Source organism: Canis lupus, chromosome 9 (assembly GCF_011100685.1).
Source record: "Canis lupus familiaris isolate Mischka breed German Shepherd chromosome 9, alternate assembly UU_Cfam_GSD_1.0, whole genome shotgun sequence".
NCBI classification, from domain to species: Eukaryota; Metazoa; Chordata; class Mammalia; order Carnivora; family Canidae; genus Canis; species Canis lupus.
In genome coordinates, this window is record NC_049230.1 from 53,205,843 (window position 1) to 53,229,049 (window position 23,207).

A 23,207-nucleotide genomic window follows, 5' to 3' on the forward strand; every position below is an offset into this window, starting at 1 on the left:
CGAGCTGCTGCTTGGCCCTGTTCACAATTGAATAATTTTCCATTGAGCTGTCACAATTAATTGGTGGATTTTTATTAGCCTTTTAGAACCACACTGGGTTGGGCCCAGCTTGGCACCTCGGAGCATTTCACAGTGTTTTCCATTCTATTAGTGACTTACATTCCCCGGTAGCAGCTCTCAATCCCCGGCAGCCAGAAAGCCACTTTATTAAGGGGTGACAGATCTGAACCACCAAAGAGCCAAGCTGACTGGGGGTGTGGAAATTGGGTGGTAGGATGGGCCAGGAAGACAGGAATCAGAACATCACCTTACGTGAAAGCGAGCTGCTTTCTCCTGGAGCTCCTCACTGCTTCTCCCCTACATCTGGGCACATGGGCCCCGCCAGGAGAGGGGCCTTCACTTCCAGAGAAGTGGAAGTCCTGCTAACCTGACAGACTGACGGGGATGGAACACATACCAGGGTCTTCGTCTGTTGGTAAAAGAAGCAAACACTCAGCCCTCAAGCCACAGAGGGCAAACTTCAAGAAAATGAGTCCTAGTATGTCCATAAAGGACAGCTCCGGAGCTGAGGACAGACATCACAGACATCACAGGGTGGCCAGGTGAAGGAAGTGCAATTCCAGCCCAGGGTCTCACCCCAGTCTGTTTTCATTTCCACTTTGCGGGGTAGTAGGGGGCTGGGCAGCAAGCTGGTCACTCCTCCCTTTGCTCATATACAGAGAAGCCAGAGAACATGCTGGTGAAACACCAGGTGAGACAGCACAGACCAAAGGCCAAAGGCAGATGGATGCCCCACAGCAAGGTCCCCTGGTGCCCCTTACTTGCCAATTTCTATTCTTAGAATAACAGGAGCAGCCTCTATGGTCACTAACTACAAGAACTTGGGAGGTCACCGAGGCTGAGATAACTCCTGCATGTGTTTATACACACTATGGGAATATACTGGCTGGTTTTTAATTTCATAGGATGAGATTAACCTCAGAGAAGTCAGAGATAGAGAAAGGAGAGGGGGAGGGCCTTCAGAGGCTTGGATATCCTGTCATTAGGCTTTCATCATTCAATGGCAATCAACAACAAAGTTATTCCTTCCAGTTGCTTGTACACTGGAACTCAATAACCCTGAAAATCCAAACGATCAAACCGTTAAGGGCATTGCTCTGTTAAATCCACTCCCGTGGTATCTGGCTATCTCTCTTTAACCCCCACCCCTCACTCTACCCAAGGGAGGCTCGCTCCAGGTTTGGGGGCCTCTCACGCCACCCCCGCGGCCTCCTTAGTGGGGAAGATCACTCTCTAGATTAGTGAAGGTGAGGCTCTTCGGAAAACATTTACTTTGCAAGCAGAGATTAAGCTCCACCTGGTGTGGTGGTGCTGTCTCCTCTAGCCCAGGCACCTGAGAGCTAGCTGTCTGCATCCTTTCATTGTTTATACAAGGCACAAAAAAAGAGCCTTCATCTTGGAGTGCAGATCTAAAAGCATTTAGCTATTAAACTGGGTAGGGAATATTTTGTCTACCTTTTCCTTTTGAAATATTAACAAAAATGTTTAAGAAAAGAAGAGGCTCGTGGGACAGTGGGCCATCCGGCAGCTGCCGTAGTTAACAAGAAGCCACCTTGTCCTCATTTGCCCCAGGGCCAGAGTCAATGCATGACTGAGTCCACTGGGGACCCCACTCAGAAAAGATGCTGTTACCCTCCAAGCGGGAGCTGGGGCCCCGCTAGATGTTAGGAAGCCATCAGGGATGAGGGCAGGCATTGACAAAGACACTGCGGTTGGTCAGCCTTGTCCCACCTGATGCCTTCTGCCCCAGGATCAATTTGGGAATGCCTCCTACAACACATCCTGATACAGAAGATGCTGGGCTAGCTGTAGTTCTTGACTTCTTCTACTCCATGATAGAGGGAGGAGCCTGACTCTGGAGCTCAGATCTCTGCTGGTTATGCTGGGGCCATCTGCATGGTCAGCGTAGTCCGGCAGAGTAGGGTGTACAGTGGCACGTGCTGTATGACCTTGGGCAAGCTGCTTCACATCTCTGAGACTCTACTTCCTCTCATATCAAATGCGGACAGAGACAGAACTTACGAAAAAAACAGTGAGAGGGTTTTACGTGGTCATGCAGAGCACATCTGTAGAGTAGCTGGAAATGCTCACATGTGAACTGTGTAATTTTAAGAAAATTCTCACTGAGGAGTGCCTGTGTGGCTCCGTGGTTTAAGCATCTGCCTTTGGCTCAGGTCATGCCAGGGTCCTGGGACTGGGGTCCCTGGGGTCCCTGTTCAGCCAGAAGTTTGCTTCTCCCTCTCCCTTTGTACCTCCCTCCACTTGTGCTAATAAAATCTTAAAAAACAAAACTAAACCAAAACTCTCAAGTAAAATCGCACAGACATGGGAGAATGTGCTCCAATTCTGAGTGTACAGTTCAATAAACTGTCCCCAAGTGACATACCCATTAGCCAGCAGGACCCAGACTAAGAAACAGAGCATTATCTGCCCCCTAAGCTCCCCTGCACTCCAACCAGGCATGGCCCTCCGTCCTTCTAACACCAAACCACAGACTAGTCGTGCCACTTTAAATAAACAGAAGCTTCTAGCAAAACTGGCTACTTCTGCTCAATGTTACCTTTGCGAGACTTGTGCATACTGTGTTGTGGCCAAATTTGTCTGTCTCCAACTGCTCCATAATACCCCACTGTGAACACATCACGATGTAGGGCTCCTCTCTGCCGATGGCATCAGGACCATTTTCAGCCTGAGGCTCTGTTAAGTGACTGCCCTTTCACATTTGGACATCAAGGTTTGTACTGTGGTCTGACGTCAACAGTAGCTGCTGGCTCTTCTGGAGGACTTGACCCCACTCTCTGGTTCTGGACCTCGAGGGTGGGCCTTGAAGGTGATCTGAAAACTGTGTGTGCACGTGTGTGCATTCTTCTATGGCAAGATCCAGGTACATTAAGTTCTCAAGGGGTTCTGTGACCCAAAAAAGGTTAAGAACCACTGTTCCCGGATGGCCAGACCCAAGGAAGCTTCTGAAGCTTAGGTGACACAAGATTCTCATTTGCAAGACCTGTATTGCCCACTGGCACAGCCACCACGGGGACTGGTACAGGACACCACGTGTGAACCGTGACTAGCTGGTAGCTCACTGCTGGGCATTGAGAAAACAGGATAATGTGCTCTAAGAGGCTGCTGTGAGGACCCTTGAATGGCACGAAGGGAGCAGCCATTGATTGTGGCTGTCGCTATAGTCACTGCATCTTCTTGACTGAAGAGTTGTCACTCAAGGAAACTCCCTGTGGCAACCTAGGAGATATGGTGTCCAGTCATCATTCAACCTGGGCCTCCATTCCTGCCTCCAGGAAATGAGGGAGATCTTGCAGCCCCTCAGTGTGAGCCCACTCCGTGGTCCACCAGCCCCTGCCTCAGCTCAGCGTCCTCACCTTCACCACCTGACGTGCAGCACAGCCTCTGCTGAGTTTCCACTGAACCGTGCTCCTCACCATGCTTTGGTGAGCAGGATCTGTATCTCCTGACAAGTCTGTGGCTTAATAAGTATCATTATCAGAGAGCACTACTTACTTCCCTGACTTCCACTTTCCAAGCTGTCAGCTGGCACTAAATGGAGGCCCAGATGGGGAAACAGCCGCACACACCTCCCTCGGTCCCCTTGGTAGGGGGCTGGGAGAGGCCACAGTCCACAGGGTGGCATTTCCATCACCCTGCCCCTCCTCACGTACATAGAGAGACAAGGCACAGGGCGTGTGGACCACAGTGAGAGAGGGGCACTTCGGGCACCGGGGCAGAGGGTGCCAGGATGGGTTCCCAGGTGTAGGGAAAGAGCACACCTGTGCACAGACTAGTGCTTCCAGCCAGTGGCATCCAGGCCATCCTTCCTCCCCATTTCATTGATGCTGTGATAGCCTGACAGGTAGCACAGCCCCTGGACTCCTCTTCCTTCCCAACACCAGGCGTGGGCCCTGCGGTGGCAAAGCCCACTCACTCCCAGGGCTGCTGGCAAATCAGTGTCAAGGGCACAAGAAGGACCCAAGGCCAGACCAGGGACACCCCTTCTGGAAGACCAAGGAAGAGGTGGGATGTTGGTTTTATGCTATAATTTTGCCACTGTTCCATCCTGTAAAACCCACCATGGGGCTACTGGTCCCCCTTCGGGGAAACAAGGACCCTCACCTCCCCAAATGAATGCCACGGCTCTGAACAACAGGGTAAAATTATAGACCAAAGCAATCTGCCCGAGTTCTTAATGTTGTAAACATTTATTTAAAAAATACTACGGAGAGATGTGGATTCAAAAAACAGAGTCATATACAGAAAAAAAAATGTACTGGACCAAAAAAAAAAAAAAAAAAAAAAAAAAAAGGCCCCATAGTTGAGAAGGGAGAATAGTGGAAAACTATTTACATGTCATTTATAAAAGAGCAAGTCTACAAAAGAGTGTAATACCAAGATATAAATGCAAAATATAGTGGCACATCATGTGAACAGAGAGAAACCAGTACCTCATAGAAGGGCAGTTGGTGGGAACCTGGGTGGGGTCTGTTTTACTTTGTCTGCAAGGCCGCTGGTGATGTTTGAGCACCTCCCTCAGTCTGCCTAACAGAAGCAGCCTGGGGGGGCGGGGGGGCGGGGGGGGAAGAGGTGATGCACTGTGAGGACAGCGTAAATTGATCCAGAGGAAACCATCTCTACCAGAGAAACAAAATACAAGTTTAGGCAAGGAGCATTAAAAACGGGGCCTGTGTGCGGTCATGGCATGAGAAGGTGTGGGGGTGGAAGGTGGTTGTCTTGGTTTCTCCAAGGGCTGCTCCCAGGCTTGGCATGAGGCCCAGGAAGGTGCCTGTCTGCTCTTCAGTAGCTGCTCTAGGTCAAGGTCAAGATGGTCCGGGGCCGCCTGGGGAGAGACCAATGCCTGCTCTTTGAGACACTTTCTGGAGCTTCACTTGATTATGGTCTTCTTCATCCCTGATAACCCCAACAGAAACAGGGGACTCCATGCTGCTCACGGTCATTTAATAGGACGTCTGCCCCTTAGTGCACGGCCAACAGTGGCTGAGGCTTTGGATCCACAGTCCTCATCCTCCCGTGCTCTGGTGGCAGATGGCAGGTCCTACTGTACCGAGGGTGGCTGGGCTGAGGGCGGAGCCATGAAATGCTTCAAGAACTCCAGAAAACTAAGGACTGGCTTGTCACACAGGAAAGAGTTTTGCATCAATCTACTCTGTCTCAGAGGAGTGCAAGGGAGGAGGAGGAGGTCGGTCAGAAATCAAGACCAAGTGGCTTTTCTGAGTACCTGGAAATCTGAAAGGAAGGTGACCTGGGCCCGTGGCAGACCTGCCCTAGGCCCAGCCCTAGGCCACCAGCTGTTCACCCAGGGAGCACCCCCCCTCCAACTCCCCTGTTCTTTGACTGCAACCCCTCCTACCCTTAAGACTCAAGCTTTCTATCCAGGATGAGCAGTGCATGTCACAAGACAGCAAGGAGCTGAAAGAACAGATAACAAGGACAACCTCCCACCCCAAAGGCCTCTTCAGCTCCCCCACCTGTCCTAGGACCCAAAGGCTGGTTGGTTTTAGCACCCTGTTTTAACCCCCAAATCAAGAGCTGTCCTTCATATGAGGAAGTGTGAGGGCACCAGCCCCCGGCAGCAATGGAAGGCAGAGTGACAGCATTTCCCAGGATATAGTTCTGGAAACATGTCTTCAGTGCAGGAGGCACCAGAAGAGGAGTGCAGGCTGCCTCCATGCGGTAAGTGGAAGGGATAGTTCCTAGGCCTTGATGACAAGGCTCCTGTGCAGGGCACTCGCTCTTGGGGGGAAGTGGAGGAGATGGCATGGCCAGAAGAAGGCCTCTGGAAACAAGAGAGAAAAGGAAATGCTCATCCGCTTTCCCACCTGGCCTGAAGAGCTCAGTTCTGGAGCACGGCATGGGGAAGAGGCTGGCGGGCCAACTGGAGTCCACAGAGCAGGAACCCCACAGATAGAACTCAGGACAGAGGTGGTTCAGGGAGCCTGGGCTGGGGACAGGAAAAGTGCAGAAAAACAGCTGGCGCAAAATGTTAGGTAGTAGGGCTGTGCTCCACAGTGACCCTCTCAGCTCCTTTCACATGGAGCTCCCCGGCCAACGTCCCAACTCTCTGGTCTGTGTCAGCCACTGTGGCAGGCATGGGGCAGCCTCACACACTGTAGGCGGCTCCAGCTGGCCTGATGCCTGGCTTCTGCTACCTCTGCACGATGTCACTGATCTCCTTCACGGAGCTGAGGAGTTTGCTGAAGTCCTGAGTGGCCGCCGGGCCACTCCCTGCTGTCGCCGGGCAGATCTGAAGTTCCCGGAGATTATTCTCCAGTTTGTTGATGGCCTCACGGAAGGCGAATTTGTTCCTCATTTGCTGGATAGAATCCACGTAGCTCACACAGAATGTGTAGAGATTCTTGCCGGCTTCAAGTACAGCGCTGTGGCTGGCCATCTGCTCGGAGTTCTTAGAGATGGCGAGGCACAGAGCCTCCGTGCCATCCAGGACCACACCCTTGGTGATGGTGCCACTGGCGATCCGCTCAGGAGGCTGGCGGGTTTTCCGAAGAGACACACGGGTTGATATGAGAGGGATGAAGGCAGTGGAGGCTGGCTGGTCCACAGCCAGGGCAGAGGATGCGGATGACAGCGTGGAAGGGGCGGAAGCCGGGCTGGCTGGGGTCCCCGCCGGCTTGCCGGACGACTGCGGCTTTGGCATGGATGGGAGCACGGGCTTTTTGACGCCTTCTCCCAGCAGACCGGGCTTGACGGTGTCACTGTTCACAGCATCCACAACCACTGCTGCGGCTTTGGCTTTCCCACCAGTGCTGGCCTCCCCAGCTGCTTCCTGGCTCAGGCTCTGAGAAGGCTTCCCGGCTTTCCCAATGGAAGCTGGTAGTGGGGGCGGTGGGACAGGTTTGAGCTTGGACAGTTTCCCCTTGTCTCTCCCTGGGGACTCGGAGGAGGGCTTGTGCCTCCTGGCTCTGGGCTCCTCTGCGGGGGCCTTGCTGGCCCCTCCGGACATCCCTGGCCCTCCTCTGCTGGCAGGGGTCCCCAGCTCAGCTGTGGTAGGGGTCCCCAAGGCACTGGACTTCCCGGCCTCGTCTTTGTGGGGAAGGCTGGAGGAAGGAGCCCCCGACACCTGCTTGCGGAGGAGTTTTGGAGTCAGACTGGGAGGGCTGGAGCCTGGACTGGACTCCCCCATGTCTCGAAAGACCTCATCTGCTGCGTCCTCAGTCTTTTTCACCAGCCGGGGTGGGGGGGTCACTGTGCCTCTGGTCACCTGGTCAGACCTATTCTCACTCGCCCGTTTCCGAGGCAGAGCTGGCTTCTCGCTCTTGTGCCCTCCAAATGTGGACGAGTCGAACTGCCTCCCTGTGGACTGCAGATCCCGAGGCAGCGTGACAGACCTCCACTCTGTGTCCTTGGCCCCGTGGGGCACACATGAGGCCGAGCAGGACCTCAGGAAGCGCTTGCTGGAGCTGCCGCCACTCTCCTCCTCATTGGCGGTCAGGCGGCTACTGGTCAGTGTACTGGACTTTTTCCACAGGTGGGGAGACCGGAAGCCTGGTCCCCCCGACTCCCGGAAGGCTCCATTCGGGACACCCGCCCCGCTGCTGGGCTTTGGGGACTTGGCTGGCTCGGCTGCGTCCAGGGTGGTGAGGGCTGGCACCCCATTGCTGGTTTCTCGGCCCTCCTCCTCAACGGCTGCCTTGCGCTCGGGCTGGCCGTCCATCTCCCGGAAGGAGCTGCTGCGTTTTGGGGGTGTTGGGGCCGTTTTCTTCTTCTTTTTGATCAAGGCACTGAACAAGTTGGTCTTTTTGTCTTTGGGGAGAAGGCGCTCATCTTCATTTAGGCTGCTGTCTTGGGGACCCCGTTCTTTTCGAGGGAGCAGTGGAGACACAGGAGGCTCGTGATCCAGGGGATCTGAAACACAATGGGAAGACTTTTAACATCTCCAGACCAAAGGCTCCTTTGTGGGGGGAACCTGGGGCTGGCCCCTGTCCTCTACAGAGGAGCAGCCCAGGGTCAGGGCTCTGGCAGGCCTACCTGTAAGCACCAGCTCTGCCACTCCCAACTGTGGCCTGTGAGTGTCCTCAGCTCTCTCATCTATGAACCGGAGACCACCACCTACCCATAGCATTGTGTGAACGTCATGCAGTGAGCATACAGCGTTTGTCCCAGCTATCAGTACATAATTTCTCACGGACTGTTAATACTTCTAGGAAAGGGGGATCCCTGGGTGGCGCAGCGGTTTGGCGCCTGCCTTTGGCCCAGGGCGCGATCCTGGAGACCTGGGATCGAATCCCACGTCGGGCTCCTGGTGCATGGAGCCTGCTTCTCCCTCTGCCTGTGTCTCTGCCTCTCTCTCTCTCTCTGTGTGACTATCATAAATAAATAAAAAATTAAAAAAAAAAATACTTCTAGGAAAGGTACAGGACAGCAGCACAGAAAGCCTGGGCAACCCAGCCCCTCATCCCTGTACTGAGGCTTCCTTGACAGCACAGAGCCCTCCAATACCACTATCTGGAGTGTAAAAACCACCACAGGGCTGAGCAAAGGGTCAGGCCCTGTGCCTTTCGGGCCTGCCAATTGAGATTCCTAGGAGGTAAGGTCCAAAGGGAAGGGGTTGTGCACCACAGTGACAATAGGCTATTATGCTTGGCAAACAAGAAAGAGTGACCTTTACAAATTTTTAAATGGGCATTCTTTATGTATGAATAATAGCTCCTAAGAAATCTTTCTGGTGTTGCCAAGCTCCCGGCTTAGTGAATGATAGACTTCTCCCTCAGAGGGCAGCTGTGAGGAGAGTAGTTTTCTATCAGCACCCAGAGCAGCCTAGGGCATGTCTACACCCGGAGCAGAGGTACAATGGGGCATCTATCAGAACATCAGACAGCATGCAGGCCACCTGACTCAGGGGAAGCTGAGGACCTCCAAAACTTTAATCCAGGAGAAAAAGTTGAAGAACGCGAAATTCTAATGAATTATGCACGGCTCTATTTCAGCGCTGAACAGCTAATTGACACTCTGGGCTCACCATGAGATTACGTATCAAAATGAATACTGACGGGCATAAATGAACATGATTGCTTATCACTGGGCTTTTAATCAGCCTGAGGTTCCCACAGGGGCCTCTCCCCATCCCCACTGCTCAACTACCTGAAATCATGACAACGAACAGAAGGACAAAGGTCTGAGCTTCTGGAGACTATATGCCATGGACTCCACAAAGTGAGTGAGCAAGACGATCCAGGGGGCTATAAAAGGAAGCCCTATAATTTGGATTTACTTCTTAATGTAAATCTTCTAGGTATACATTTTTGGTATGTTTTATAATACACATGTCTGTGCAATAGTACGTATGTATACATAGTCTGCACATGTGACTTTTTTCTATTATGGGTGCACACACAAAAAAAAAATTGGTAATCCTGCGATGGCTAAACATCTCATTATTCTGGCTTCCCACCCACTCATCTGTGGTCTATCAGAGCATCCCCGAGGAGCCTCCATGAACCCAGATTTCCGGGGTCCTGGGGAGAGAATAACAATACCTCAGAGCAGCCTAACAAAGAGACCATGGCACACAGGAGGAGCTAGGTCAGTGTTTTCGGGGATTACCCCTCCTAGCACCTTGGAATCCCATGCACCACTCCCACCTCCCCAACTCATCTAGGGAACAGTGGCCAAGAGATTCTTCTTTCAGAGACCACATGTGGACACCAGCTCTGTGCCACGGGCGTTTCCTGGCTCCGTTGAGTTCCAGTGAGTTTTTCATATCAGTGCTTTCACAACAAGCTGCTCTTCGTTTGGTTCAATATTTATTATTGTTCTATCTGCCCTGCAAGAGCAGCCACAAATGTTGTGAATAATACATGAAAAGGTGGGTTTGTTCTCAGTCGGTTTCATAAGCACCTGTGCCTACCTGACCAAACTAACCGCTGAAGCCAATGGTTCCTGATGATTCCCAGAAGGAGAGGCCAGATGTGGTGGGGAGAGAACCTTCCTTTTTTCAAAGCTGGATTACTAACAAGGAGTTTGCCTGCCCTTCTGTGCAGGTGCACTCACCGCTTCCCCATCTGCTTACACTGGCCTGAGGGTGTAGCCTCCTTTGGGTATCTGGTGGGGCTGGGGGACATACCAGTCTCTCCTGGGCCCTTGGTGTGGGGCGTCTCAGGCACATCAGTGGGGTCTTTATGTTCTGCAGCTCTCCTGGAGGTTCTTGTCTTGGTGGGTAGCTCTGGGGCCTGCAGCAAAGTACTTGCAACCCCTCGTACACCTTTTTTCCCCAGTTCCTTTTCCACTTCTAAGAACAAAACCAAAACCAAAAATCAACAGCCATCAGTAAAGGTATCAGTTTAATATGCTGGCATTCTTTTTTTTCCCCCTCAGATAAGAGTGGTCATCTGTGCACAGTCACAGAAAAGAGAAACAGGCCGAGAAAACCACACTCAGTATTTTTTAGAATTGTGCATGGCTGCAAGACAACTCCACATTCAACACCTCTGCTCAGGTGACTCACTGGCCTGGGTTCTTCTAGCAGGAAGTGAACTAAAGGGCCAGGGCTGGAGTCCTTCCCGGCTCTCCCTTCTATCCCAACCTCTCACTCTACTGCAGGCAATCCCAGGAATAATGGGCACTTTACCATCTGATATGCTGGATTCCTGGAACATTGTTTCAAAGGCTTGGTGGATTTCAGCAAAGGAGGGCCGGTCAGAGGGATTCCACTGCCAACCTGGATGGATGAGACCCAGTCACACCATGCATGAGGCCCTGCTAATAAGTGGGGTGGCTAGCAAGGAAAGTCTGGTAATGAAAGAGGCACCCGAGGGGTGGGTGGGTGGCTTAGTCGGTTAACTGTCTGCCTTCGGCTCAGGTTATGACCCCAGGTTCCTGGGATCCAGCCCCACATTGGGCTCCCTGCTCAGAGGGGAGCCTGCTTCTCCCTCTACTCTCTGTCCCTCCTCCACCCCCCACTTGTGTGCATCCTCTCTCTCAAATCTTAAAAAAAAAAAAAAAGTACCCCAATCCTGCTAACCATCTTTTGCTGTGACAAGTTAAAGTGACAAATGTCACTGTGTCCTATTACAGACATTAAGAATTCACAAAGGCTTTAGATATTGGCAGGAATATGGATTGTAAAGCCCCAGAGACGTGACAGCAAGAACTACATTTATAAATCTTTTCCCCAGCCCCACTCTGGTCAAATGGCTTGCCTTCTATTTTACCCTTACTTCCGGGTTATCAAAGTCTGAAATCCTCATCAATAAAGAAATGTTAATTAAAACAATATTAACGTGAGGATTTTTTTTTTTAAGTAGGCTCCTTGTGGAGGCAGCTCGGGTGGCTCAGAGGTTTAGCGCCGCCTTCAGCCCAGGGCGTGATACTGGAGACACAGGATCGAATCCTGTGTTGGGCTCCCTGCGGGGGGCCTGCTTCTCCCTCTGCCTGTGTCTCTCATGAATAAATAAATAAAACCTTTAAAAAAAAAAAAAAAGGGCAGCCCGGGTGGCTCAGCCGTTTAGCGCCGCCTTCAGCCCAGGGCCAGATCCTGGAGACCCAGGATCGAGTCCCACATCAGGCTCTCTGTGGGGGGCCTGCTTCTCCCTCTGCCTGTGTCTCTGTCTCTCTCATGAATAAATAAATAAAATCTTAAAAATAAATTAATTAATTAAAAAAAAATAAAATAGGCTCCATGCCCAGTGTGGATCCCAATACGACACTTGAACTCATGTCCTGGAGATCAAGACCTGAGTGGAGATCAAGAGTCAGATGGTTAAACAACTGAGCTACCCGCGTGCCCCAAGATTAACATGAAGATTAAGGACTGATGGAGCCCTGTGTTGGTGAGGATGTAGTTACTTTCCCACACTTCTGGTGGGAGTATAAATTGGTATACCACCTTTCCTGGAAAACAATTTGGTAAAATCTTTTTTTTTTTTTTAATATTTTATTTATTTATGACAGATACAGAGAGAGAGAGAGGCAGAGACACAGGCAGAGGGAGAAGCAGGCTCCATGCACCAGGAGCCCGATGTGGGATTCGATCCCGGGTCTCCAGGATCACGCCCTGGGCCAAAGGCAGGCGCCAAACCGCTGCGCCACCCAGGGATCCCAATTTGGTAAAATCTATCAAAATTTAAAATACAAATAGCCCTTTGAACCAACGGTTCAACTTTTAGAAATATCAGCATAATGCATGGAGATATATGTATGAGGGTGTTCATCCTTGCTTTGTTTATAATGGCAAAAGTCAAACAAACATGTAGAACAACCAAATGTCCACCAAAATGGGACTGGATGAATGAATAAATCATTTAATGGGGAGTTAAACAGCTATATAAAAAAATAGGTGGGGAGAGGGAGAGGTTTTTTGAAATACAGACACAAAAGATATGCCTGTCATACAGGTATGTGCAAAAAAAGTTGATGGAATGAGTTTATATATATAAATATACATAAAATTAAACCAACTAGACAAACACACCTGGAGCATTTACCTACTACAGCAGAATGTTTGGAAGTAGGGCCCAGGAATTTGTTTTTATTAATAAAAAATTCAAGTTTGGTATCCATCAATTCCATGTTTGCATTACAAACAAAAAAACACCCCCCACACATAAATACTATGTATAAACAACAAATAGACACTGAAAAAAGTCTGAGTGAATATGCACCGAACTGTACATTGCATGCTTTTGAAGAATGTGAATAAAGACAGGAAGGAGAGCACAATTTCTCTTGGGGAATATACTCGTGCCCACACAGAAGTTTCAGAACTGGCTGTGGAAGGCTCACATGCTCGCATGAGTTCGTAGACCTTCTCTGGGCAGCCTTCTGGGCGCTCCATGCGATAGTCCTTCTCTAGCAGCTCATACACCTGGGACAGGTCAATTCCTGGGTAAGGTGACATGCCATAGGTAGCAATTTCCCAAAGCAAGACTCCAAATGCTACGAGTAAAAAGAAAGAGAAAGGTGGTTCAAGATGTATGAAACTTAACTATTTTACATTTAAAATTGGTTACCTATGCAGTGGACATTGCAAACCAGGCACATTCTACCAGGCTCTTAATGACCAATAGCCCAGGACAAAATGAGACATTCAGCTAATAGCCCCCCCCATCCAAAATGAGCTGAAGGGGAGAAGAAACTGGGTTGATTGGTCCCTCCAGTGTCCCTGAGGTAATCTAACCACCTTGCTGGGATTTGTGATGGAGGGAACTAAGGCCTGGAAGTCAGGAGGCCATTTCTACTTCTAGCTCTGATATCAACTAGCTAAGTGTCTAAGACAGAACACCTCTCCCTTCTGGTATACAATGTTGTCTCTACAATGTTCCTACTCTAAACATTTCATAAAAATCACATAAAATTGGGGTGCCTGGGTGGCTCAGTTAAATATCCAACTCTTGATTTCCACTTAGGTCATGATCTCAGGGTCATGAGATCAAGCCCGACATGGGACTCCATGCTCAGTGGGGAGTCTGCTTGAGATTCTCTCTCTTCCTCTCCCTCTGTCCCTTCCCTGACTCATGTCTTTAAAAAAAAAACCTTAAGAAATCTTTGAGGGGGATCCCTGGGTGGCTCAGTGGTTTAGTGCCTGCCTTTGGCCCAGGGCATGATCCTGGAGTCCTGGGATTGAGTCCCACATCAGGCTCCCTGCATGGAGCCTGCTATCCCCTCTGCCTGTGTCTCTGCCCCTCTCCCTCTCTCCCTCCCTCCCTCTCTCTCTCAGTTTCTCATGAATAAAATCTTTAAAAAAAAAAAGAAATCTTTGAAAGTTCTAAAAGCCCAGATTATAGCCTTGAAATTCTAGCTCTCATTAAAGAGACCAGGACTTCTTGGGAGAAATTGGTGATTCAGGTCTAGGGCAGAGAATGACCATGGAATATCTTATTATTGCTCCAGACAGCATAGACACTATCAAAGACTACAAGGGTCTTGTCAAAAGAACCAGGAGCAATTAGAAGTTCCCACTGGCCAAAAAAGAGACAATCCGACTATCAATAAGGAAAATAACTACAGTGGATTAAAACATATCTATATGCACCCATGTGTTTGAATGGCATACATGACATGTTTGAGTATATACATGAGTATGTGTGTACATGTATGTACACATATGTACACACATGTATCATAATGTCACAAAAGAAAAAAACCCAAAACCTTACTTGGTCATCACTGGAGGGTATTAAAAAAACCGACTCATTTTCATGAACACTGGTAAGCAACGGCAAGGAAGCAGACAACGATGCCACCTTTCCTAAATGAACTGTACCCCCGAGTAACTAAACAGTAGATGAGGGTTTTCTTCTTACAGAAGTACTGAGCTAATGAGTGAATAAAAAGTGACAGAATTAGGGAATTACCATCTGGCAAATCCTAGTAAGTCAGTGATCTAGGCACTGGGTATCAGGAACTGCTAAAATCACACAAGAGAGGGAAAATCAAGCCCAGTGTAGCTGTTGATGAAAAAGCACACGACAGCACATGAAGCAGTCCTGCTGAAAGAGGCCAAATCTGAATATACTCCAGCTGTGGACCTCCTGCCCACTACTAGGAGTACAGAAGATAGAGGAATGTACTAAATCACAGCACAGGCATATGGTGTGGGAGACAAGTGAGGAGTTTTTTTTTTTTTTTTTCAATAGGCAGCAAGGGAAGTGAAAAGACAGGGCAGGAGCTTGCAGACCACACGACACAGAGGGTGCATTGACCGCCCACCTTGTGTGAGCAGCACCTGGATCTCAACTCAGGTCATAAAGGTATGACTTTTACGACCCAACTGGAAATATAAACACTGACCAGATCGTGATACTCAGAAATTAGTCAATCTGGGGAGAAGGGTGGTTACAAAAACAACAACAACAAAAAAAACATCTCTGAGAGCTCATACTGAAATATTTAAGGATAAAATAATATGCTATCTGGAATTTGCTTCAAAATAATAAGGGTTGGGGGGTGGGGGGTAGAGGGTACAGGAGTACCAGGAGCTGATGGCCAGGAAAGGTGGGTGAGCATGCATGGGGCTCATGATGCAACTCTGCCTTCCTCAGTATATACTTCCTACCTGTCAAAATAAGTTCTTTAACAAAAGTAAAAATACTGGCTCAGAAGAGCCTGGGTGTCTGCAGGGTTGGCCAACTGCCCCCACAGACCTAAGCAGCACACTTCAGATGAAGGCACTAAGTTAGTAGAGGAGAAAAGAAGTTAATCCGAATTATTTTGGAAGAAAACATGGGTTTTTACTTCATTTTGGAGAAAACAGGAGTAAAGATTGTAAAGTGAGAAAGAAAGAGGAAATAAGAGAGAACTAAGTAATGAAGGAAAATAAGGAACAAGAAAGAGGCTGAGAAAAGGCAAGGAGAGAGAGAACAGAAGAGGACCCACCCTAGCAGGAGAGGACTGAGAGTAGCAGCAGCCCTTACCCCAGACGTCAGACTTGATGGAGAACTTGTTGTAGGCCAGGCTTTCTGGTGCTGTCCACTTGATCGGGAACTTGGCTCCAGCGTGGGCTGTGTAGGTATCCCCTGTCATCAATCTGCTCAGGCCGAAATCAGCCACCTTCACCAAGTGGTTCTCCCCTACCAGGCAGTTTCGGGCAGCAAGATCTCTGGGAAAAGAAAGCATTCATCCATGAGTATTGTGGTCAGCTTTCCCAGCTTTACAAATCCACCAGCAGCGAGTGAAGGCATACTGCTGACAACTGGGTCCAGTCCCCTGGGAACGTGTGTGTGTGTGTGTGTGTGTGTGTGTGTGTGTGAACACCCCACCAGGAATGGTACCTATCCCTCAGCATCCACCTGAGCTCCCACCAACGTGAGATGCCTCACGTAGCCCAGAGAGTAGGTGGGAGCAAGTTCTCACCCTGGGCCTCTGTCATCCTCATCCTGACAATGAAGTTGATAATGGCAGCATCTACCTCTTAGGGTTGTTATAAGAGGTCATGAGTTAAAAGGTAAAGTGCTTCCACTGATGCCTACATATCTATGGTCACCTAAGGGTCTGCCCAGTTACACTAGCCCTACATCAGGCAAGGGGAAAAAAGGGAGTCTCCCCTTGGTCTAACCAGACTTGATAGAGGACAAAATAAAGCCCATGGCACTTTCCCCCAAATTGCGTTTTGCACTCTCCTAGTTTGTCCTGATGCTTATCCAAAGGTATTGTACAGGGCAGCCCTGGTGGCTTAGCAGTTTAGTGCTGCCTTCAGCCCAGGGGTGATTCTGGAGACCAGGGATCGAGTCCAACATCAGGCTCCTGCATGAAGCCTGCTTCTCTCTCTGCCTGTGTCTCTGCCTCTGTGTATCTCTCATAAATAAATAAAATCTTTAAAAAACAAAAACAAAGGTATCGTACAAATTCTGTCCTGTATAATTAGCTTGCTCTCGTCTCCTGATTGTCCCAGGGAGGTGGGAGTCTTAAGCTGTGGTTCGTGAAATCACAAGGCAAAATGGAAGGGAGGATGACAAGAGGCAGCACCTTTGGGTGATGGCTGCCTAAGATAGCCTGATCATCAGCAATCAGAGAGAAATTACACGCAGAAGACTTGTGCTTAACAGGATTTTGGTAAAGCATTTTAAGTTCATGAAATGAAGAGGGACTGGATCTAGCCATGCAAAGCAAACCAAAAGTCAAGAAATCTCAATTTGCAGCCTCAGAGGGTTCACGTTCTTGAGTGACAGGAGCAGGTGAATCAGGCTCTCATGCAGCACTGGAAATCTGTTTTACAAGGAATGGCCAGCCTCTCACACATGCTCCTCGTATTCCTCACTATGAAATCTCATGTATGGGTTTCATACTTGAGTTAATTGAGTAGGAAAGCTCACAGCGCTGGCGTGGAGAACATCTTGCATAAAAGTCACTGGCAAAGCCCATCAGGCTCTGTCCTGCTTAGGCCATCACTGTGCTAAGGAGCCATTTCCACCAGCAAGGAATGCGAACACCAAGATAATTGTGGCACACTTGAAGGTCAAAGCACTCCAGCCTTCAAAACAGCAAAGATGCTTAATTTAGAACCACATATCCACAGTTCTGACGATCATGGAAACATCCCTGAACTAGAGGACAGCAAGTTAAGTGGATAATGAAATGACAATAAAGAGAAAGGAGGGAGAAAACACACAAAAACAAAGCCTGTGCACCGGCTGTGACTGTGATCCTGTGTAGAAGCAACACCAGCCTCCCTGTGGGAGGTCATGACTGGTGAGCGCCCGCCTGGCAGGTACACCAAGCACTCTGCTTCCCAAGGAGCACTGATTATTAGGAAGGATGCCTTTGATGAACTTCATTTAGTATTCCACTTAGTCCAAAAAGGTGCTAAGGGGGAAATATTTCTTACCGCCAGGATCCACTGCTTGGTGGGTCCAGGGTCCAGGCCTGCTGAATCTGGTCCTGGACACATACCTGAAGCCAGTGAGGTCAGGAACCCAGCATTTGCTTTCGTTCTGTGCCACCGGCACTAAAGCAAGAGGCTGCGCCCTAAAACCGTGCAGGTTGCAGCTTTTTGTAAAAGATTGCCCAGGCCCCAAGCTTGCTCCATGGCTCTGTGGGGAGGGCTGCTTCGCCAGGCTCCTACCTGTGAATGAAGTTTTTCTTCTCCAGGTACTCCATGGCTGATGAGATCTGAGTAGCCATGTACAGCAGCACCACAGCGTTCACCTCCTGCCGGTTACACTCTCTCAGGTAATCCAACAGGTTCCCATAGGTCATGAACTCAGTGATTATATAGAACGGGGGCTCCCGGGTGCAGACACCTGCCAATAAGAAAGACATCGAGGGCTTCAGTGTGCTGCTCTGTTCCTGAGTGCACCAATCCCGGAGAAGACAGAATGACAGAAAAGGGCTCCTGAAATGGGTTCTGTGTCTGCCCCTAAGTCTAGGGCCCAACCTCTACCACAGTTGCAAGCAGCACTCATGGCTTGTGATCAGGCTCCTATGGGAGGGATGTGGCCATGCTCTGTTCTTCTTCTCAGGCCCTTGAACTCCAACAGAAGAGGCTGCCACTGAGTTCAGAAGCAAAGGTCCAGCACACACCAAACAGCCTACACCACTGTCAGTTCACCCCTGCACTATGATGGCTACTTAACAGAATAACTCCAGTGAAGGGACTCTGGAAAATTCCAGTCTCAGAAGCCATACGAGATTTGCTTTTGACTGCTTTTAAGTATTGACAAAGTAATAATCTACTCCCTCGCCTCTCTCCCTCTCTTAAAACAAACAGCGGGGTCCTAAGGTGGCTCTTGGTTTTGGTGCAGGTCGTGATCTCAGGTCCTGAGACCGAGCTTCTTGCTGGGCTCCACACTGGGTGTGGAATCTGCTTAAGATTCTTTCTCCCTCCCCAACTAACCCCGTCTCCTCTCAGGGGGAAAAAAAAAAAGGACGGAATGAAGGAGAAAGAAAAAAATGAGTAATATATTCTCTCTCTCACACACACACACCATCCCACACCGGCCTCCTTTTTACCACAGGCTGAGTGTTAGCAGAGGACAGATGTCCACATTAGAAATCTTCATGCACCTCTTCTTTCACAGCGCCTGCATCACCCCAGAGGGTTTAATTAAAAGGCCCTCTCTCCAGAGCTCTGCACACTCACCGAGTAACTGTACTAGATTAGGGTGCTTGATCTCTTTCATTACTGCAGCTTCTTTCAAGAACTCTTCCACCTCCATGGTGTCCTCCTGTGAGGAAAAGAGGGGTGAAGTTGTTTCAGCAAGGAAAGTATTTAAGTAGGAAGGTACAGCTTGAATGGTTAATACAACTGGAGCTTTGGCCAACCACCACCCTGGCCCACCAGTGCCGGCCTGCACATTGCTCTGGACAGGGCCCCTACAGATGATCATTGCCCCAGCAGCACAGAGGATTATTCTCCTTTGTTGCTGAACTCGGGAATTCTCACCCGGGACCATAAATACATGTTGGCAACTTGTTTCTGGGGGCTGCTATGTAGAGGATATTTCTATTCCCATAAGGAATAGGTGGTTTCCAAGGAGTCCTAAAGCACTTAACATAAAAAAATCCACAACCACCTGAAGAATCAGAAACACAATTTAATGGAAGAGACCCTGATGACATAAAAAGATACTATCCTACCAAATAAGACCCACACCTCAAAACATGAAAGAGGACACTGAACTGCAGAGGATTCTGAAAGCCTGGTGTCATTAGGGGATCTTAATGAAGCAATCACTACCACTTACCTGGTCCTTTTCCTCAGGTCCTAAGATAATCCTCCACAGCAGCCCCCCTAACAACGGAGTCACAAGGATCATCACATAGGTCATGTTTTAGCAAGTTCACTGTATCTAAATGCCACGCAGAGACAAAGATATGAGCAATTGCCCAGAGCAAACTTGATGCTATTTCCCCACTCTGGAGTGCTGTGCGCCTAGCCCTACACATCACTGTTGGCACTACCACACAGAAGCCTGTGGCTTGGGTCACGTACACCTCTTTTGACTTAAAGAACTGACTGTCCGCTGATTGATCACCACAATCAGAAGCAGGTGGGGGGGACTGACCTGGTCAGTCTGCTGCCAGAGCCTGGCTATAAAGGCCAGCAGGAGAAGCAGGACACCTCCCTCCAAGTTTCAACATGGAATCTGAATTTGTCTGAAGAGAAAGACTGCATGGCAGATGGGGAGTGAATGTCCGGAAAACTAGACTCGCCCGAGAGGAAAGCTTTATCAACCTTTTTTTTTTTTTTAAAATACTAATTTATTTATTTGAGAAAGAGAGAGAGTGTGTATGCATGCACGTAAGCACGCACACAGGGACGGGCAGAAGGCGAGAGAAACCTTAGCAGACTCCCTTTTGAGCGTGGAACCCCACGTGGAGCTTGATCTCATGATCCCGAGATCATGACCTGAGCTGAAACCAACAGCCAGCCGGACACTACACTGACCAGCCACCCAGAGGCCCCTTTATCAACTTTATTTTCAATGTGGCACCTTATAGATTTCCAGAGGACAGGTCATCCTCCACCTAGTGTGCCTGTTGCAGTCATGTTTATAAGCGGAGCATGACCGCTGAGGACACGTGTCAGCCCATTAGCACTCAGCTTAGGGCTGTGAGGCTGAAACTCAGAAACAATTTACTGCTCTTTAACAATGGTCAGTTGTTCTGATGTCAAACATCATTGGTAGTCTCCGTGTCAAGCCGTACGGGATAAGAACTCATCTTTGCCACCGCCCCATTGGCTGTTCAATTCTTCAGAGTCCTCTCTGCTCCTTAACATGCTCAGCAGGCCATGCTGCTGGTGCATGGGGCACTCTGATCCACCGGGTGACATGCTAATGTCAAAGGCTGGAGAGCAAATGCCTACCAGAGTTGGCAAGTCAATGCTGCTCACGTAAGGACTGGGGGCTTCAAGAACCTTGCCTGGACAACAATATGTTCAAAACGTGGCTCTCAAATAAAGCTTTCTAGGCAAGTGGGGTTTTCCTTTTTTAAAGTACCGCATAATAAACCACCCATAGTGAAGTCATTTCAGAAAAATCATGTGCTCTTATAGCTGCTGGCTCTTTTCTAAAAGAACCATGTCTGGATCCTGAGAGGCGTGGACTCGTAAAAGGAACAATGCGGCTTTCAAAAGGCACCCTTTCCTCTTTTTGTCTCATTCTCCCCTCATTCACACACAAGCACGTCCACGTGTGGACAGTATAAATAATTCCTTGTTTGTTTCTTTCAGGATGATCTGCATGAACTTGTCTCCCCCTGCTGGAATCCCGCCTGGTTCAATTTACAACAGAAAGTATTAGCAGCATTCAGACTTTTGTAGCTGTATTAAACTGGAAGCAGCCTGATGCTATTCTGTTCTATCCCTTTCCTTTTATCTAAAAACTTTCTATCACCTTTTTTTTTTTTTTAATTTTACTTATTAGAGAGAGAGAGAGAGAGAGGCAGAGACACAAGCAGAGGGAGAAGCAGGCTCCATGCAGGGAGCCTGACATGGGACTTGATCCTGCGTCTCCAGGATCAGGCCCTGGGCTGCAGGCGGCGCTAAGCTGCTAAGCCACCGGGGCTGCCCTCCATCACTCTTTTTGAAAAGTCTTCCATTTACAGAGTAAAATAAAATTAACTCTGATCAATTAGGGTGAAAGCAACACTGAGTGAACACTGACTTTCATCCCCGTCTATTGGGAGAGTGGTGGGTCAGCCAGGCTGTCCTCGGAGGGATGGAACAGCCTGGGCCCGATGCAAATGAAGGCCTGGCTGGTACGGGGGGCAAGTAGGTCAAGAGGATGGCCTCTGAGTTACACAGATCAAGCCCTGCCACTGCATGGCCACGCTAAGTCACTCACGTGCCAGGTAAGGGAGATTTCTCTGAATGTCCCCTTCTCATCCACAAATGGGGAGAAGGGCAGCACTTGCCTTGTGGGCAGCACTCCATCAGCAAGACCCACTTGGACTGTAAGGAAGACAGGTGATCTCTATTCCTGGGAAGCAGGCTAATACAATTCCTTGCATAAAACAGACTGGGTCTTGAGTTAACGCTGCTGTTTCTTTCTCACAGATACATATTCTCCAGACCCAGGTTCTCACCCAGAGTGCTTTCTTTCCATTTCACCCTTTCTGCTCACTGGCTTCCCCCGAGCATAGGCATCCTTCGGCATTAACAAAGCGCGGTGTTCCTGAAAATGGCTCAGCGTCCCACTGGTGCTGTGCAGCCTTGAGTGCCTTTCATGCTGCTCTCAGGGACCGTGGCCCCGGAGTAGGCTCCACAGAGAGCTGCTTCCACATCTGTCCCCCAGTTCTCAACATGAGGTGAGCAAGGCTATCACTACAGTGAGGTGCCATCCCACAGCCTGCAGCAATGGGGCTGCAGAGACCAGGCAGAGGCACTGAGCCAGGCTGAGGAAGGTGGTTCACCAACCAGATGCATGAGCAACCACCGCACACAGAAGCCCCAGAGCTCTGGCCCTCGAGCACACAGGTGTATCCTGCTCATAGTCAGGATGGAATCCACTGTAAGAGTGAGCAACACAGAAACGGTGGGCTCTGAGATACACAGCCCCTCTCCCTGTGCACAGCCCCCTCAGGGAGCCAGAGGGCCAGAGCATGTGACTGTCCAGTGCCATCATGGAAAGCCCTTCCTTCTCTGCTCATTTTGGGAGTTCTCTAATAGAACTAATGTCCTGGGGAAAAACACAACAAGCAAGAACCAAACCCAAACAGACTGCCTTGGCAAGGGCAGGGTAATCAAAGCACTTTGCCAACACTGCTGGCTGAGTACAAAGTGGTGTATGCTCCTCAATCTAGGATACTCTGGGGAGCTGACCACCAGGACAGTCTCCACATGCCTAACAAGAAGAATCCCTGTGGCACTGTCTGTAATAGCAAAGTACTGGCAAGGACACAAATGCCCACTGAAAGCTGATATACATTAAACTGTATCTGTGCAAAAACAAGACCACCTTATGTACACTGATGAGGAACTTCAGGATACACGGACACGAGAAGGCACAGTGCAGTGTCTATAGCCTGCTGCCATATGGTTAACAAAGATACCCCCATGTGGACTATTTCTGCAAAGTCACAAAAATCAAGGGTGGAAGATACCATGTGTGCATGTTACCTATTTGCATACATAGGTAAAGAAAATGAGCACAATAGGTAAAGAGTAAAATAGGTAAAGAAATGAGTACAATTTTAAGTCTTAACACTTTTCAACAATGTTATTTTCCACTATTTTAATGGTTAAATCTTTCAGTTGCTTATGAGTCAGTCCTGATGCCACACTAAATCAACAGTAGTCTTTCTCAAATTCTAAGACTTACAGAACTGTTTCATAGAAAAAAGACATGTAAACAAATTTTCAGAATACAGCTTATATGAAATGTGGGGCTTTCCTGTACTTAAGAGTCGGTTCTCTCAGGTATATCCTACCTGTGACACTGATAATCACAGGTAGAGTGAAGTCTACAACCTGCTGCATTCCATCAGAACTCAAACTAGCAGTTCCCAACAGTGGGTGTCTGCTTTAGTTCCACTTTTCCACCCACTGGGGTCAGCCTCATGCACTCCTGTCTCTCCGGATCTCTCTGGTCTCAGGCCCTGATGGTACAGGACCCAGGGGCTGCCTGGTGCTGTGCTGCTTCAAGAGGCACCATCATCACAAAACAGGCAGGGTGTGTAGCACAGGAGCAGACACAGACTCAGGTGTCCAGTCGAGTCCTGGAAAG

The 23,207-nt window shown here is 49.2% G+C and overlaps 1 protein-coding gene across 2 annotated transcripts in view; it reads right to left on the reverse strand.

Moving 5' to 3' along the window:
* Positions 1-4,255: 4,255 nt before the first annotated feature.
* ABL1 (ABL proto-oncogene 1, non-receptor tyrosine kinase) overlaps positions 4,256-23,207 on the reverse strand; it is a 143,559-nt gene continuing 124,607 nt past the window's right edge. For both annotated transcript variants that reach the window (XM_038549019.1, XM_038549020.1), the window contains exons 5-11: positions 18,620-18,704; positions 17,603-17,780; positions 15,456-15,640; positions 12,826-12,978; positions 10,673-10,762; positions 10,169-10,333; positions 4,256-7,950 (exon numbers count right to left, since the gene is read on the reverse strand). In XM_038549019.1, coding sequence (XP_038404947.1) covers positions 6,233-7,950; positions 10,169-10,333; positions 10,673-10,762; positions 12,826-12,978; positions 15,456-15,640; positions 17,603-17,780; positions 18,620-18,704 — 2,574 coding nt within the window. In that variant the 3' untranslated portion in view covers positions 4,256-6,232. The remainder of the gene's footprint in view (positions 7,951-10,168; positions 10,334-10,672; positions 10,763-12,825; positions 12,979-15,455; positions 15,641-17,602; positions 17,781-18,619; positions 18,705-23,207) is intronic.